Source organism: Oreochromis niloticus, linkage group LG5 (assembly GCF_001858045.2).
Source record: "Oreochromis niloticus isolate F11D_XX linkage group LG5, O_niloticus_UMD_NMBU, whole genome shotgun sequence".
In the NCBI taxonomy this organism is placed as follows: Eukaryota; Metazoa; Chordata; class Actinopteri; order Cichliformes; family Cichlidae; genus Oreochromis; species Oreochromis niloticus.
In genome coordinates, this window is record NC_031970.2 from 6677826 (window position 1) to 6695777 (window position 17952).

Sequence of the window (17952 nt, forward strand, 5' to 3'; positions counted from 1 at the left end):
GGAGAAAGAATGAGCGACTGTGTTAGAAGAGAGAGACAACTTCAGCATTATTGATGAAGGTTGTTAGCATTAAATGAAAATGTCAACCCTGGATCAGCGCAGGAAAAGTGAGGCCCACCACGTACACCTCCTGCCTCTCTCTTTGCAAAGATCACCTGACTTGTGTCATGATGGGGGGGGAGGAAATAAAATCAGAAAAAAAGGGAAGAAGAAGTTGACATGGCACTGATGCTTTGTCTCTGTGTGATTAGAAGGAAGTCACTGAAGCTTTCCCGGTTCTCTCTTTGCTCCGTCATGCTCCGCCGTGATGCATCGTTATTGTTGCTGTTTTTCCCCGATGCACTGAGGATGCGCTGTAACTGTAAGATGTTCACATGCAAAGTCCGCTCAGTGTCTCGTTGCCCCCTCTGCCCAACAGGGCTGAGGCGAACGGTTTGTTTTGTGTCAGATGACGAGGCCTGTTTGTCAGGTTTCTGTTGTCTCATCATATACAGTATAGCAGTGTGTAATAGTTGCTGTAAGTGTAAGAATTTTCAAGATAAGCGGGGGGAAAAAAAATTTAATTTTTATTTATTTTTTTCAAATTGCTCTACTCATCACTTCACTGACACTGTTACCTTATACACATAACAAAGGTGTTATACAATGAATCCAAGCTTTTTGGGGGCGCTCCCTTGCTAACACACAGCTTGCCACAGTGGATGGCTCTCCATACTTGATTTCTGATTTTTACGCTGGTTATCCTTCCTGACCTCATCTCCGAGGGCTTTTTGTCTCCTACGTTTCTTGAACCAGGGATCTTTTGCATGTCAGACAAATGCATAAATCACAAATCTATGGGCATAGTACAGCCAGGGGTATTATTCTAAGTTACTTATATTATTTATATAATATTTCTAATAATATTCCTTACCTTGCAAATTTTTAAGCTTGCAGTGGTAAAATTTGCAAGACAAAAATGGTAAATATATCCAGAAAATAAGAGGAATTCTTTGAGATTTAAGACACAAATTTATAAGAAACAGATGTTTAAAAGAAAAAAAGTTGCTTTTATTTTTGCCAAGCTTCCACATCATTTCAAAGTGGGACATTGGAGGTTTTCTATGCCTTATTTGGCGAGTCACAAATACACAACAGTGGTAGTACAGACTGCACTTTCTACAGTTTTACTGCTGCTGCCATGTTGGATTCCAAAGTTGGAGTTGGTGTGACTTTCCGAGTGGGAAGTCCAACTGGAGGGGGCGTTTGAGCTGAAAATCCAGTGGAATTCTGACTTTCCACTTCAAATGGAATGCAGCATTATTCCTAATATAAGACGGATTATTCAAATATACTCTTTTTTGCAGTTAAGTCATTTTATAATAACCCTTACATTTCTTATCATTATAAGAAATGTAAAACATTTTTAAAAACCTCTGTAAAAGGGGAATATCGCCCGTCCAAAGCTTCAGTATAATGAGCGCAAATTATATTATTATTTTAAGAAAGATTTAATTGGATCAAAGATCAAGTTGAAACGTATCTGACTGCTGTTCCCAATTTTATAAACTTTAGGAAATATAAGGTTTGTTTTATTTTTTTCCCCCCTTATGGTTTTAATTTCCCAAATAATATGAATATTCTACCACACCAAAGCTGAGTGAAAACATTGACTTTCATTCTTAAATTTTTACAAACACATGATACCAGGTGTTGTGTAGAGAGTATCCAAACTGCATCGACTTCTCTTCACTGCGTTTTCTTCTTCTTCTCACTCACAGCTGTAACTTTATAACACAATTAAAACCCCACAACTGACTCTCTTTAACAGGTCACTAAACATGGCACTTAACATTTTGGGAAACAATTTGTCACACTAATAATTTTACATTTATAAAATGACACCGCCTAACGGCATGCTGGGTAATCTGGCCAGGTAGTATGGTAGTGTGGAGGAGGCTCTGTGGCTACAGGACATTCAACAAGATGCCATAAAAAAAGAGAGGGATTAAAAAGAGAGACTTCTTTAAGTGTTAGATACTTGTTAACTCTGTGAGAGTTAAATATTTGTGTGGTTTATTTTATTTACGTGGTATTTATTGTATGACAACATGCAATTGTAAAAAGTGAAGCATGGCTAATCTTTGGAAAATACTGCAATATTGCTCAAAAATATTCCCAAACTTTTTCAATAATATCATAAATTTCATGCATTTTTCTTGAGATTTTTTTTTACCTAAACTTCTGTAAATTTCAGGATTTTTCCTCATTAATTTACCAAATTAAGAGAAGTCACAATTAATTGTTGAATAAATACCTGATTTTAAATATGTCGAGTCTTGCACATATTTTTGCAAATATTTATTTATAATACACCTCTTTCATTTTATTTTTATTTTTGATCCTTTTATGGCTTATTGGAGGATCAACTAACTGTTTCAAAGTCATGTCCTTAGTTGTAGCTTCTTGTGATCGCAGCGAAACATCTAAAGGTTACACCTTTTTTTCATGTTTTGTAAGACTTTAGTGTGGGTGGTAAGCAGATTTCATCTTTGGACAGAGACAGATATGCGTCTAAGCTAAGTGGCAGCTTGCTTTTTGTCTGCAGAGGCATCACTCCCCCATCTCTAAAAAGCAGATTGCCACCAATTCTGAGCCCTTCCTTCAAATGTGAAGTAGAAAGTCACTTGTACTTGTGGCCTAAAGACAAAGAAATAACGCAAACATGTGGCCAAAAGGAAGTTAAAGAAAACTAAGCCAATAATGAGACGTTGCTGACCAGTTGGAGACGGCTGCATATTTGGAAACAGTGAACAAAGCTGTACATACTTTAGCACATGTCCTTTGTAAGCTTTACAGTCTTCACCTTTTTTTGGATTTTTTGAAAATACCATGAATCATTTTGTGTGTGTTTATGATCATTGTTGATCATATGAAGATTGTTTTCCTGTAAGCTCTGTTCCTCACACCGAGGGGAAAAAAGACTGGAGATCATTCTTTTAACTTTAAGGCAACATCAGCCTGAACTTAAACATTTGCTTCCCTGACTTTGTAACATGTAACAAACTGTACATCCAAAAATAAATACATTATTCATGTAATTCATCCACAGGGGTATTGTTTCATCTGTCTGACCCTGCTGTCATTTACACCGTCGTTCTTCTTTACCTACCCTCTTTCTTACTGTCTCACCTCCTTACACACACCTTCAGTGTGGAGTTGAGCTGGCAGGAAACAGATAATAAGTGAAATAACATTAATTGATTTCATGAGAACACATTACATAGCTGCTTTTATTCTCAATCTGTGAAAAATATAAAGTAAATGCTAATTTGAAAGAAAATGTTTTTTTTAAGCATTTGCTGAAGCTGTCAGACTGACTTTTATTTCTTTTTTTAAATGATTGATAAAAATGATTTGATGCAGAGCGTGAACCTTTCTCCAGGATATGCGCAAGCATGTAAGGCAAGCATAATTGTTTGAGCTTTTCAGCCATGTCTTTACCAGTTTGAGGTCAAGTAAAAAACAAAAAAAACAAAAAACTGCTGTAATCAGACAAGGACAAGTTGCTGGTATAGTAGCTGGTGCACAGCTCCTGGTATGTGGCTTACGTAAAATTGGATAAATTAGATCATTTAGTCTTTTGAACCAGAACCATATTGATGTTGTATATTGTTTAGGTCTCCTGTTTCCTTATTGTCTGACTGCGTAGTGGGCTTTTTCATTTTTAAATGACAGTATAGAGGTACCCGTTGTGTTAAAATATGACGAGGAGTACCTGACCTGAAGCTCGGAGTGAGGTGTTATATTTTTACAGGCTTTTATTTTGAAGGACTCTTAACAGACTTTTTTATGCATTATTTCATGAAGCATTCCTTCCATATGCAACACTTTATTAACAAAAAAAAAATACATAGAATCTTAAACATGAGCCCTAATGAAATGCTAATGTTCCATTTGTTCATATATTACAGTGCATAAAGTAATAATGTATTTGGGGGGGAAAAGTAATTTTCTATTACTTCGTTAAAAATTAGTTGTGCCATCTATGATGCAAAATAACATCAGGATTTTGCATAAAATAATATAAACAGAGCAATGCCATAGATTTGCAACACCAGATGTAGTGGATGTTTAATCTCTGCTATATATTTTATTGTTTGGTTTTTTTCTTCTCAAATGTTAGGAGTGTCTTTTTTTAAATTGGGGGTGTTTGTAACTGTAGGAGAAGTCACTCAGAGACGTTACTTTGGTGTTTGTGCCCGTTTGTGCCGCCTGGCCGTGATACCGGCCGAGAGTTACCACAGTGTTTATTAACTGTGGATTCTTTGAAACGGTGTCCCAGCGATAATGTGCCAGAGTCCCCCTAAAGTACTTCTTTGGCACCCTCGTCCTCCTCTTCTCTCCCCCCTGTCCTTCCTCTGCTCTCGGCTCTCTCTGTCTCTCCGTGATGTGTGGCGGTGTTTGTGCAGGGACAGAAAATGGCTGGGATTGAGTCTCTGACTCATCCTGAAGGAGGAGGGAGGGGAGATGAGGGATGGGGGCAAAGACGAACTGATTTTGTTGTGTTTTGATGGGGTGGCAGTGTCACTGTGTGTTATCCTGAAGATGTTTAAATGAAATTTCCAGGTGTGTGCAAGCTGCAGATGTTAAATGTGTAGATGTGTTTGGAGACAGCGGCTGTGGGAAACTGCTGCTGCTGCTGTAATCTCGCCGTCTTGTGATTTTTCTGAATGCTGTTTAGAAGCCCCGTGTTTACTTTGTTACTTTTCCTTTATTTTTCTTCTTGTCGTTGGCTTTCTTTCATTCAGTTTTGTATTCTTTTTGACTTTACTGTACGGGATTTGTATTTTCCTTTCTGGTCCTTTGGGGGGGGTTTCTTCATTTTTATGCCTCATTTAAGATTTCTTCATGACTTTTCTCTGGGTTTTGTCTCGCTTTAAAAAGTTGTCTTCATGCTCTTGTTTGTTTCTTTGTTGCTTTCTTTCATTCTTTGATTTCTGATCATTTGTTCATCAATTAATTTCATTTTTTGTCATGTTTCTTTCCCACCTTTGTCAGTTTCTTTAAAGTTTTTATGCTCTCCTTTTACTTTTTCTCTTTATTTTCTTTTTTCTCCTCTAAAATTTCCATTCTTTTATTAATGTCTCACTTTCCTATTCAGTTTTTTTAGTTAATCTTTGGTTTTTCTCTTTCGTTCTCGTTTTCTCTTTCTCTTTCACTCTGTTCTCGTCTCCTCCTACCTTTCCTGCTCTTATAATCTGTTCACTTTTCTCTGTTTTCCTCGTGTGTTAGTTCTTTAATTGTCTTCCTTCTTTTTTTGTCCTTTTCTTCTCTCGCGCACTTTTCCCTCTGTTTCCTCTAACCCACTCCATTCCCTAAATTTCTTTCTCTCTGTCTCTTTGTTGCTTGCTCCATTCCTCTCTGTCTTGTTCTTCTTCTGCCTTACTTCCCTTCTTTTCCCTCTCCTCTCTCTGTCTGTCTCTCCCTCTCTCTGGCCTCTCTCCAGCAGCACAAGATTTGGAGCCGATTGTCTATTTATAGCGCCTGTGGTTCTGTCGCCATGACAACCAAGCTGGAGGCCAGGGCGCCAGGGAGCTATTTTTGGAGCAGCTCTGTAATGTCAGACATAGCCTTCTCTCTCTTTCTTCCCTCTCTCTCTCTCTGGATGTGGTGTGTGTTTGATTAAGGATCGGCTGGCGAAGCCTTCGGTTTGGTCAGCTCGTCGCAGTGTGAAGCGCTAACGTACAAAGAAGCGGTAACCCCCTCAAATCTTGCACTGTCCCCCTCCCTCCACCCACCTATTACCTGCACCTTGAGGAAGCACCGAGACCATTTTTTGTTGTTGTTGTTTTGGTTTTTTTAATTTATTTTTTGGAGTGGACTCGGTGCTTCGGAGGCTTGTAAAGCTTCAGTTTTCTCTCGTGCAGCTGAGATTGATTTCAGGCGCCTGAAGTGACACATTTGAGTGTCTGCAGTGAGATTTGCAGCAACAACAAAAGACACAATTTAAAGCCCCGTTAACATAAAGAGATACTAAACTACATTTTTTTTTTTTTAATCTGAAAAAACAAACTTAAGTTTTAATAAATGGCCAAATTATTGTCAGTAACATTGACACTAAACTATATTTAAGGATTTAATACTTAAATTTACAATTTTAAAATGTATCCTTTTTTGTAAACTCTTAATTCTCTTTTAATTTGTTTTCACAGTTTTACTGTTTTACAGTTTTACTGTTAATCAGCTTCTCAGTGTGACAGGAAAGTGCATTTTCTCTATTTGTAAAAGTTTTTGAGCGTCTTCATTTTTTACTTTTGTGTAAAGACATGGTGGTTGAACTTTTGAAAACTTGCTTGGACATGAATAGATTTGAGGAGATGTGGAAAGAGGCGCTTTTTAGGGACGCAATCCTGCTCGCTGATTTGTGTGTGTCTGCATGTGTGTTGTCACACAGCGGAGCTGCTCGGACGCGGTGGGGCAAAGTTTTCCAGATGTTGTGTGTTTGTATTTTATTATACTACAAACCCCGATACAGGTTAAAATACTTTAATAATTACTCTGGTACTATTAAACTGTTAACACAGTTAACATGTTCTTTGATCAAATACTGCCTTTTTTTCTTTAAGAGACATTTCATAACTGTTTCTCATATGAAGGTAATTTAAAATTAAAGTAGTATGATCTGAAAATTTGGCTCCCTAAAAACATAAAAACCTGCTCCGTCCTGTTAAGTTTGATCCGTTTCTGTTTTATCCTGACCAGCTGTAAGGTTGCAGGCCGGACGACACAGTTGTGTGTCACAGATGTGTGTCAGAGTAATCTAATACTGAGTAGAGATGAGGACGTATGAAAGCTCATAATCTGAGTAATCCTTTGTTCTAATACTGCCACTTTTACAAGATAAATGCATTATGGGAGTGTTTTCAGCTTTGTTGGGACAGTGCGCTGCTGCTGTTAAGTTTTTTTTTTTCCCAACACATGAAGAATAAAAAAACCAAAACAAAACAATAATTTAAAACAATTTCAACTTCATCCTGTTCAAAATTACACGTGCAAAGCCGGTCCAGCTAAAAGGTGTTTTCATAGCAGTCCAATCCTGGAATAGGCTTTAATTATTGTAGCAATAAAATAGAAGAAATTTGGAAATTGAACTTTTGTTAAAAGTCTATTTTTTTTAAATATAATTGATAAAACAACATGTGATTTTTATTTTATAAATTTGAACAAGCATATTTAAATATCCCTCAGGGTTGTTTGTGTGGCAATAAAACAATGAATCCAAATAAAGACTTGAAGTAAATATGACATTTTAAAAATGTGTAAATGCTTGATTTTTTTTTTCTTTTTTTTTTCCATTTTTCCACAATCCTGGCCTACATTTATTGTATCTGCAAAAAAAAGAAAAAGAAACCCAAAGAAAACAGAAGAATGAATTTTAGCTTTTCTTGTAAATACTGGGTCATTTTTAGCCACCAGACAAGTGACCTGTGTATATTTCCAGAGTTTAAGTCACCCTGTCTGCTACCCCAGAATAACCCTGTGGATATACATAACACCGTAGACCTCTCTGTTACTGGGGCAGCCACTATTATTTAGTTCAGCTTAGTAGGCATGGTTATTATTGGCACTTCTCCTATTAATAGGGAGAAGTGCTAAAAATTGAGCAGTGTGTTTGTCCTGGGCGTGTTGATGCCTCAGACCGGAGCTGTAGATAAACAAGATTTTGGCCTCAGCAGGTGTTGGGGGCAGGCATGTTAACTCTGATCATTAGAGCTGTAGCTTTCACCTTCACCCAAAATGAAAGTTTTGTTGTTGAGGTGCTCACTAATAATGTAATGTTATGGGCTGAAGTTTGACTCGAAGGTGCTGAGGTGTGGGAGCACCTGAGCCACTTGGCCCCTGCAGAGAGCGGCTGGTACCAGACCGGCTGACTGCCTAATGGTCTCTCTGTGTGTTTTACATGAATATCTGTGTCAGTGCGCATTTGTGCAGAGAAATGCGCATGGCCCGCTCTTTGTTTCTGCGAACCCTTTCTCCTCCCTCTCCTTCCTGGCTCAGGGGTCTTTTTGTCCGTTTGTCCAGCACTGTAGCGCCTGCAGACGCAGCCCCCTGTTCCTCTCAGTGTGTTACCTGCAGCCCTTCTGTCACATTTCACCCCTGCCCGCAACATTCCTAGTTATCTTAGAGGGGGCTGCATACCTGTTCTCTGAGAGGCGGCTGCAGGCCAGCGTCTTGCTTGCTAGTTGTAAGAATAGAGTGTAGACAATTATTCAAAGCAGACAGCCGGGCGGGCCGAGGAACAGAGTGGGAATGCAGTATGTTAGCAACTACTCTGTAACAAGCAGTCAGGGATTACTTAAAGCAGTTTTGGTTGGTGAAGCTTTGCAGAGATTTAAAATAAAATTGGTTAGATGAAGTTGCAAGCAGTGCTTTAACACATCAAAGCCATGTCTGTTAATTTTTTAAAATTAGCAAGCATTAACTGTGTGGCTACACTTTAACACTACCGCACTATAACCCTCATTCCTGCTTAAAGCACGCTCGTCAGGGGAAAGCTTTAATATTTAAATATTGTTCAGGAATTTTGTGAAGTAGAAATGCATCAGAATAAGGTGCCAGTTCAAGCAAAGTACATTTAACCTGTTTGGTGTTTTATTTTAACAATTTGTATGGAGGTAATTTTCAACTTTCTTTCTGCAGAAAGACTCCCATTGCATTTCAAGCTATATCTGGTGGAGACCCCTGTAATTATTTGTACTGCATTTCAGGTCCATTCAGTATTTACTTGAGATCTTGTTGTTTAATATAACATGGTAACACACATGAGGAAGGGCTAAAGTTTAATATGCAAATGTTTAAGTTTGAGAGCAGAATCCCGTGATTGAAACATTTGCATGATATTAAAGCTGCGATTGTGAAGTTTTCAGCTCAATTTCTGTAGGAAAACTGCAGCACTTGTGCTCGATCAGTGCAGGCGAGTGCGACGCTGCTGCTTAAAGATAATCACCAAATTCCTTTCGGTATAACTGGCCTGAATTCAGCTCGCTCCTCTTTCCATGCCACAGCTGAGCAACTCTTCTTTGATAATGTTTACCTCTTTACATCTGAAAGTCCTGTCTGGACAGCTTGGAAGTTTAATTTTCCACCTTCATTTTATTTACATGCATGTGCAGTGGCTCGAAGGGAGATGATAGGGAAGTTGTTTTTTTTTCCTGTGTGAAATTTAGGCGATCTTATTAATCCTGGTGTGCATGTACACGACTGGTACTCGTGTAAAAGTGTCCGTGGTCCAGACAACCCCGAAAAAGTCGTCAGGCTGCCTCACACACCTTGAAAGCAGACACCCGTTCAGACAGACCATTAACATGCATTTGGGTAGGCGCTCTTCAAAATATGAACGCGCTGTAGGCCTGCATACCCACCCACGCACATACACGCTGCCACACACACACACACACACACACACACACACTTCTCCTTCTGTGCAAGTACTACTACAGCGGCTCCATTGACGAGGCTTCTTCAGTCTGACAGAGCAAACGGCTGCCGGTGACTCAGACTGGCTGCCTCTGATCTCGCTGCGAATTCAAACACTCGCCCCCTCGTGGCCGTTCAGGGACTCATATCTTCCATGTTTCCCGAGCACTCACTGCTGTGCTCGGCAGCAGCGCTCGGCCTGTGTTTGTGTGCGTTTTGAAGCCAAACTCTTCCAGTCTGATAGGTTGGTGAGTTAAGGAGGATTTTAAGTTGCATTTACAGTTCAGTAGGTTTTATTTTGAAGATTACTGTGGTTAGTTAAAATGGACTGATTTACTGTGAAAGTAAGCAATACATTAGTTTTATTGTAATATTGTATATATATTTTTCTATACAGTTCCAGCTGAGATTTAACTGCTTTTGTGGTGTCTTTGCAGCTTCCTAGACCGGATTGATGTGGTCAGGCAGAATGACTACACACCCACTGATCAGGTGAGGCGGTCAGCACTCAAACACCAGTTATAACAGGTTTTATCATTTTTATTTAGTTTTGTAAGTTTCCATTATCTTCTGTTAATTTGTTGTTTAAAAATGTTCACCAATGTTTAGTATATTCTATAATGTTCAAATTGAGCAAAAACGAAAATGGAGAGTAGTTTTTGTTTTCTATTCCAGTTAATCAAAATGTTTTTTTTCTCTTGTAGCTTTAATTTTTTGAGTTTTAGTTCACTGTGTAATAACACAAACAGGATTGAAGGTGATGAACCACCAGAGCAAAGCCTGCCAGACATTTGCATTTATTCACCAAACTCAAATAATATTGCAATAACAATCTGTAAGCAGAAGAACAGTTCCTGGTTTTCAGGTTCCCATCATGACACACTCATGCTCTGTGAATATTATTTGGAGGCGCCTGTGCCTTCCCTTCTGTGACGTGTCAAAGATTAATCTTGGGGAAACTCGAGAAGAAGTAAAAAGTGTGAGTGTGTTTAACCGTGTAGCCGGAACCAGACAAAGGATGTGAACTGCAGTACACGTCATGCCATACATGAAATGAGCGTGTGCAGATGGTGAAGTTCACGTCCCAACGACCCAATTGGACATGGAAAGCATGAAGAGACCTTCATGACGGCATTGTAATTATGCATCACCACTGATGGCAGAGCCGTGCACAGGTCATGTTTGCATATAGAAAATGTGTGTCGTTGTGTTTGCAGAAAATTATAATTACCACATTTGTGGCAGTTTTTAAGTTCATAGTTGGTGAATACTTTCTAGATGTTTATGTACAATCAGCCGTAATTGGCGTAGAAGCGAGTAAGAACAGTGCCGTGGGAAATGGAAAGTGAATATGGAAAAATTAAAAGTAAAATGAGTGTGGATTTCATCTGCTTTTATTTGATTTTGATAGCCAGATAAAACTTTGAATTTGATTGTTTTTGACCTGTTTGACAAAAAATCTACTAATCTACAAACACTCTTCATTATTAGGTGTTATTATTCAGTATGTCTTATTGAAAATGGACTATATGCACAGCTTCTTTTTAACATTATTTTATTTATAATGTGTATCAATACGGATAAGTGCATAATATGAACTGTGCCACACATCACGGCATTTAAGTTTAAATGCTGTTCCCTAGATGAAATTTCAAGAGACACGCATCAGTTGTCTTTATTTGTTTTATTTCCTTGCAAAAGTCAACTTCTTGCCCATTTACTGCCATTTTATGCTTCATTGTCCACTTGTGCTTCCTTTAACCCTCCTCCTATCTTTTTTTTTCAGGACCTGCTAAGATGCAGAGTACTGACATCTGGGATCTTCGAGACAAGATTTCAAATAGACAAAGTTAATTTCCAGTGAGCAACCTCAATGTTTATTTATCACGATGTGTGCGATAGTGAAATTTAAAAAAGTAAAATAAAAGGATTAATACTGTTTTAAAAGTGTAAATATAAAACTTTTTAACTTCCTCTGTCTCTCAGTATGTTCGACGTTGGAGGTCAGAGGGATGAACGGCGAAAGTGGATCCAGTGTTTTAATGGTAGGAGATGATCCTGAATTATTTATGAAGTATCTAACACTATATTTGCTGCTTTTTTCATGTCATTGGGTTTATAAAGCTACTAAAGCAGATATATATGTAGTGTTCCAGAATTCGTAACTGGATTGAAGCATGTGCATTCATTTAAAGTCCAAGTTGAGAACAAAGTTGTGTATCTAGAGTTTTTGGGTATTTCTATTCATAGTGGTTTTATTAATCCTGCTCTGTGTTGTGTGTGCCACAGATGTGACAGCTATCATCTTTGTGGTGGCGAGTAGCAGCTACAACATGGTGATCAGAGAAGATAATCAGACTAACAGACTACAGGAAGCCCTCAATCTTTTCAAGAACATTTGGAACAACAGGTCAGAGACAATATTTTCTTTGGACACATTTCTTTCTTTTCTTTTTTTTCTTTTTTTGTTTGAAGGTGAGGAGACGAAAAGGGAGTCATAAAAACCAAGAAATGTTGCTTAAAAGACTATATAGAAAGTAAATGCTGTGACACTTTGGTCCCTTTCTAGCTCCCTTTATGTAGAAGGTGCTTTCCAGACATAAGAGCAACTTATGTGAAGTATGTGATTACTGTGACTGGTAGTTTTCCATTGTTTTGGCTAAAAGAAAGTCATATACAACAATAAAACTTTGACTTGTCTGACAAGATATTTTAAAAAATCTTAGCAAGTTGAGAGGAATGCCTGGTTACCAGCCATCTTCCACACAGCAGGGAAATACGGGAAGAAAATAACGATAAAACAGGATCAAAAGAACATATGCGACATGATGTGAGCTTCTGTTAGCTGTGCAAATGAAAACACAAATCAAGCTGGGAAGGTTTGTCATCTGAGGGCCTGCTGTTGTTAGTTTGGTAAGAGAAGTCATTTCTTTTCAGAGATAAACACAGTAAATTTAAACAAAGCGCTCAATACGTTTACATGAACGATGCAGTAAAAAAAATTCTTCTGAAAATCAAGAAAATGTGAAATTTCTGATTCAGGGTGTATATGTAGAGGGACGAAGCTCTGAGCGGACACCATGTCCGCCTTTGACTCCATATGGGCTGTTTATGGCAGAAGCTCTAAGACCTTTTTAACCCAGAACTCCAGAGAGTAAATTATTCCTGTGTTCTCCAGCCAAAGTCTATTAAAATGTAATTTCTACTTGAAAATCAGTGACTCTCCAGCAACAGAGCTGCGACATGTTTTGGGTCTGAAACTAACCTCGGCCTGAACTTGCTCACTTCCCTCCGCAGGTGGCTACGGACCATTTCTGTAATCCTCTTCCTGAACAAACAGGACCTGCTTGCTGAGAAGGTTTTGGCAGGAAAATCTAAAATTGAGGAGTATTTCCCGGAGTTTGCACGCTACACTACGCCTGATGATGGTAAGGCTGGCGCTCTTAGATCTGCTCATCTTCATCTTGCTGTCAGTCTTTTTTTTTCCCCAAACATTATCCCTGATGATACACAATAACATCCCCAGAACTGTCCACTTTAATACAATAATATTTATATAGCTCCTGTTAACAACTTTCATCTCAAGGAACAAGTTAGAGAGCGTACAACATCAGAGGGAGAAGCTCTATTATCCAAAAGTTCACTATGAGCAAGCACTCCAGAGAGACCACCAGCAGACCGAGACTCAAAGAGGGGAAACAATCTAGAGATGACAGAAGCCACAGCCAAAGCCAGAATAACAAAGGGATGGTTCATGATCACCTAATACAGTCCTCCCTGGGAGCTGGTTCCACAGCAGAGCAGCCTGATAGCTGAAGGCTCTGCCTCCTGTTATCCAGTTAGATCGTGTGTCCATGTGACTTCACGGCTGGAGCTCTTGGTTAGTTTGGGTTCTGAGGAGCGCTCCATCGAAATGTCACACATGCTAACACCCGCAGTGCACTGACATGTTAATATGTAAACATGCTGAGGTTTTTCTCCTCACGCTCAGTGAGATTTAGTAGTTACAGTCCTGAGATCAAGTAAAGTATTGGCCATTTTTACCAGTTTAACTCTAATGTGGTTTATTCTGCGGTAACAATGCTGCACCATCTGACTGTTTAATGCCGCAGCGTGAAGGTGACTCAAATGTGACCAGATTTCTTCTCCCAACAGCAATACCGGAGCCAGGTGAAGATCCCCGTGTTACCAGGGCAAAGTACTTCATACGGGATGAATTTCTGGTGTGTACAAAAGTCAAAGAGGTAAAACCTGTTTTGCCTGTTTGACTTTAGTTTCCCTTTTTTCTTTTCTTTATATGACATAAAAGCCTAATATGAGGTTTGAGTTATATTCCTGACAAAATTCCTTTAGAGGCTGATTTACATGGGATGTGGTTTCCAAATTGGCTTTAACTCCACTCAGTCTCTCTACTCTGGCACTGCTGAAGGAGCTGAACATAGTTTCAGTGTTTGTGAGCATTTGAAGGACCGCTTATGTCCCAGAGATGTAGATTTTGTCACTACACCAGAGTACACAAACTATCCATGTGTATCAGTGGGTGAGTATAATACCTGGCATTGGAAAAAAGTTCTCCCTCAGTTTGGTGTTAGAATAATTATATTTTAATGAGTATACTGCATAAATAAATGTTCTCTGATTTTCGCCCATGAGGTTTTTTTTAACTTTCGATATTAGGAATGTATGACAGCTCAATAGTTACATTTAAAAAATATATGATAATATAGAAACGATAATATACACAGTCTCCGTTCTATATAATACAAAGTGGTAGGCAGGTTTAGATCAGCATTACTCTGAGGGCATCATCAGTACCAACTAGTGTGTCTCTTTTCTCAGAGGATCAGCACAGCCAGCGGAGACGGGCGGCATTACTGTTATCCCCACTTCACCTGTGCGGTCGACACAGAAAACATCCGCCGCGTCTTCAATGACTGTCGCGACATCATACAGAGGATGCACCTACGGCAGTACGAGCTCTTGTGATTGGCAGCGGTGTCCAATCCTACTTAACTACCTACCATCATACCTAGCTAAACACCCCCTCCCGACCAGTTAGCCAATCACTCATCCACTTCCCACCAACTTCACCTAACATCTGAGCAAGCGACTGAGCGCCTTGCCCTCCCCTCCACTCCGATACAGCTTCTCCTGATAAACACAACTGCAGAAAAACTGAACAACGGAAAGACTCTTTTCAAAACAAAGGAAACGTTGTTACAGATACACCACATCATCAACTATCAGCCTGGACTGACTGCTGTACTCAGCTACACTTTGACCCAGGAAAGAGGGTCAGGACTGGAATCCCTGAGTGTAGGCGAACTCTCCTTTTAGCTCTCTCTCAGTTAAATGAACACACACACTCACAGGTACACAAACACACACAGACATGACAGACGACTTCAGATAGGTTTTAATACCGCAGTAAGACGCATACACTCTCACAGAGCCTTTCAAAAGTCAAGTTCTACTGCTTTCCAAAGTCAGCAGAGGCTAAATTGAATAATGCCTTCTGAGAGGGACGAGTTTATTCACCTAGTGCTGAACACGAAGGAAGAGAATGGCGGAGAGCGAGGGTGGCAAAATGTTACAGAGGAGGGCTGTTTTGTGCCCAGGGATGGTCAGATGGACTAATTGACTAATGGCTGCCTGCGGACGTGAGCGTGACTTGAACAGAAGACCACACGGCTCTTCAAGAATCCAACCAAGGAGGGATGCAGAAAACAACAACAACAACAGAAAAAAATAAAAATAAATAAGATGAATATCATACAATGCATAAACTCATGCATACCAGTGAACTTCATGCAGTGCAAAAAATCCAAGCTATATATATAGATATTTATATATGTGTGTATATAAATATGTATATATATATATATAAATATATAAATATAAATATTATATATTCCTGTAATAACGCAATTCAACTTTTAAGTTTTTGTTAGTTTTTACCCCATGTTGTGTGTTGGTGTACACTGTGTGTGAGATCTGCCTTTGTGCACCATTTAAACCTCCAACAGACACACACACACACACACACACACACACATATATATATATATATAGATATATATATATATATATATATATATATATACATATAAAAAATATATACATCCTCGCCCCCTTTGCTCCTGCTGCTATTTGACAACTATTGAATATGTGGAATTTTTATTTAACAAGGAAACCATGACGACGGAAAAGGAACGCACGAAGTTGAAGAAACGACCTGTCGGGGCTGGATGCGACATTCTGACCTGGGAGCACACACGGACACACTAACACACACACACCCGTGCACATGCACTCACAGGCCTCCTTGTCCACACTATGACCCACCTCCACACCCTTTACCTTTCGTCTTGTTCTCTCACTTCTCCCATTCCCACCTCCTCCCCTCCTGGCTTTAAGTACGTCTGTCTTTATTTTACTGCTGGACTATTATTCTTGTACAGACTGTAAAATGTATTATTTTGTACAACTTTATTGAAAAAAAAAATAACTTGTAGAAGATCCCTGTGCCTTGATCACGACTGTACGTGTAAAAATGAGCTAATATGTAAGTTATGTTTCACTGCGCTGTACAGCTGGACGGGTCTGTCCCACCTCGTCCGGGCTAGCTCACCCCTCCCGCCGGGGAGGGTGGTTGTGGGGTGGAGGGGGACGGGGGACAGGCATCGGATCGGGGCGGAGGCCTTTCATCTGTTGCTTAGTTTCCATTTTATTCCCACATTTGTTTGTTCGTTGATTCATTTGTTTTGCTTTGACTCTCCTCTGGTTTATATGATAGCGTTGGAAAAAAGAAAAATGAAGGAAAAAAGATCATAAGACACACCACTTTAATGCTGTGTAGTGAACGATACTGAATCCTAACACAATTTAATATATATATAAAATATATGTCAGATTTTATATTTTATATATATGTGTACTGTACACTTACCTCCCCATCACCCTTGTGAGCTGTCGCCCGGGTTTCCTTTGCTTTCTGTCCGTAACCTGCAAATATTTTCAGGTGGTGGCAATTCTGGGTGCAGCCGGGTGGGTGTTCATTTCTCTTTTTTTTATTTTTAGCTTTAACTCTTTTGGAGAAGAGGGAAATATCCAGTTGCAAAACATTGCTTGTTTCTACATAAACCAAATTCTTTTTGCTCAAACAAGAGGAAACGGTTGTTTTAGTCTTTGGTTTGTTCTTAGAAATCGGTATATTAGATCAACATTACACGAGCTGAAGCTGTCACTGTGTAACACTTCAGCCACGCAGTGAATCCAGTCTTTAATGATTAGGGGGGGTTTCATATTTTATTAACCTTATTTTCTTTTCTTTTTTTTACCACAAGTGGTGGACTGCTGTTCAGAGTATATCATGTTTTATTCATATAGAGAAAGAACAAAGAGTGCATAACAAATTAAAAAATAAAAACAAAGTCACATATACACTCACCAGCCACTATATTAGGTACGTCTTGCTAGTACTGGGTTGGACCTCCTTTGGTTTCAGAACTGTCTTAATTCTTCATGGAGAAGGTGCTGGAAAAAGATTCCTCAGAGATTTAAGTTTATAGTCATATGAAAAAATCACACAGTTGCTGCACATCCATGATGCAAATTTCTCATTCCACCACATCCTAAAAGTCCTGTGTTGGGTTGAAATCTGGTGGCTGTGGAGGCCATTTGAGTACAGTCAATATTTTAAATACGTTGAAGAAACTAGTTTGAGATTATTCAAATTTTGTGAAATTGTGCTTTATATAAAGAAGATGGTTCAACTGTGATCATAAAGGAATGGATATGGTCAGCAACAATACTTGCTGTTTAAAGTTTGGTACTAAGGGGCCAAGAGTGTGCCAAAAAATGTCCCCACACAATTAGACCACCAGCAGCCTCAAGACACTCATACACGGCAGGATTTATCCGTGCTCTCATGTTGTTTAACCCAACGTCTGACGTCTGCAGAAAACAAGACTCATCAGGACGTAACATTTTTCTGCATACCTTTGTTGTAATGAGTTATTTGGGTTATCGTCTTGCCTTCCTATCAACTTGAAGGAGACTGGCTATTATGCAGAGAACTGCTGCTCAGTGGATATTTTCTGTTTTTCAGACTAGTAGTAGTAGTAATTTTAATTTAATTTCTACCTTGAGTTTTTTTTTAATTAAAAGAAAATCAATTCTACAAATAGGAAAATATAGAACAACTGAAAGAGCAGCATGTTCACAATGGACTTGACAGAAACTACGAGGCACGTCAGACTTGACTAAAAGGTGAGTCTCAAGAAATGATTGCCACTTTTTGGATGAGCCCTGCAAACTTTGGTTCTTAGTCAAGAGCTGGGGTCTGAAAGAAGTTTAGAGGAGGACCTCAGTGACCTAGAGCCACAGTATGGTATTAGTACATTTGTACTGTTATATATTGTGGTGCTGGCTGATCCATGGAGGACTTTAAAAGCAAATGATAAATAAATTAAATCCGTGATTTGAGATCAT

General features: G+C 39.0%; 1 protein-coding gene across 5 annotated transcripts in view; it reads left to right on the forward strand.

Moving 5' to 3' along the window:
- Positions 1–15524, forward strand: part of LOC100710082 (guanine nucleotide-binding protein G(s) subunit alpha) — a 35903-nt gene extending 20379 nt beyond the window's left edge. For 2 of the 5 annotated variants that reach the window (XM_019359338.2, XM_003454281.5), the window contains exons 6-12: positions 9897–9951; positions 11246–11319; positions 11446–11504; positions 11749–11869; positions 12757–12887; positions 13615–13682; positions 14299–15524. In XM_019359338.2, coding sequence (XP_019214883.1) covers positions 9897–9951; positions 11246–11319; positions 11446–11504; positions 11749–11869; positions 12757–12887; positions 13615–13682; positions 14299–14445 — 655 coding nt within the window. In that variant the 3' untranslated portion in view covers positions 14446–15524. The other 3 variants (XM_025907080.1, XM_025907081.1, XM_005458821.4) reach the window with 3 other exon arrangements.
- The last annotated feature ends 2428 nt before the right edge of the window (positions 15525–17952 follow it).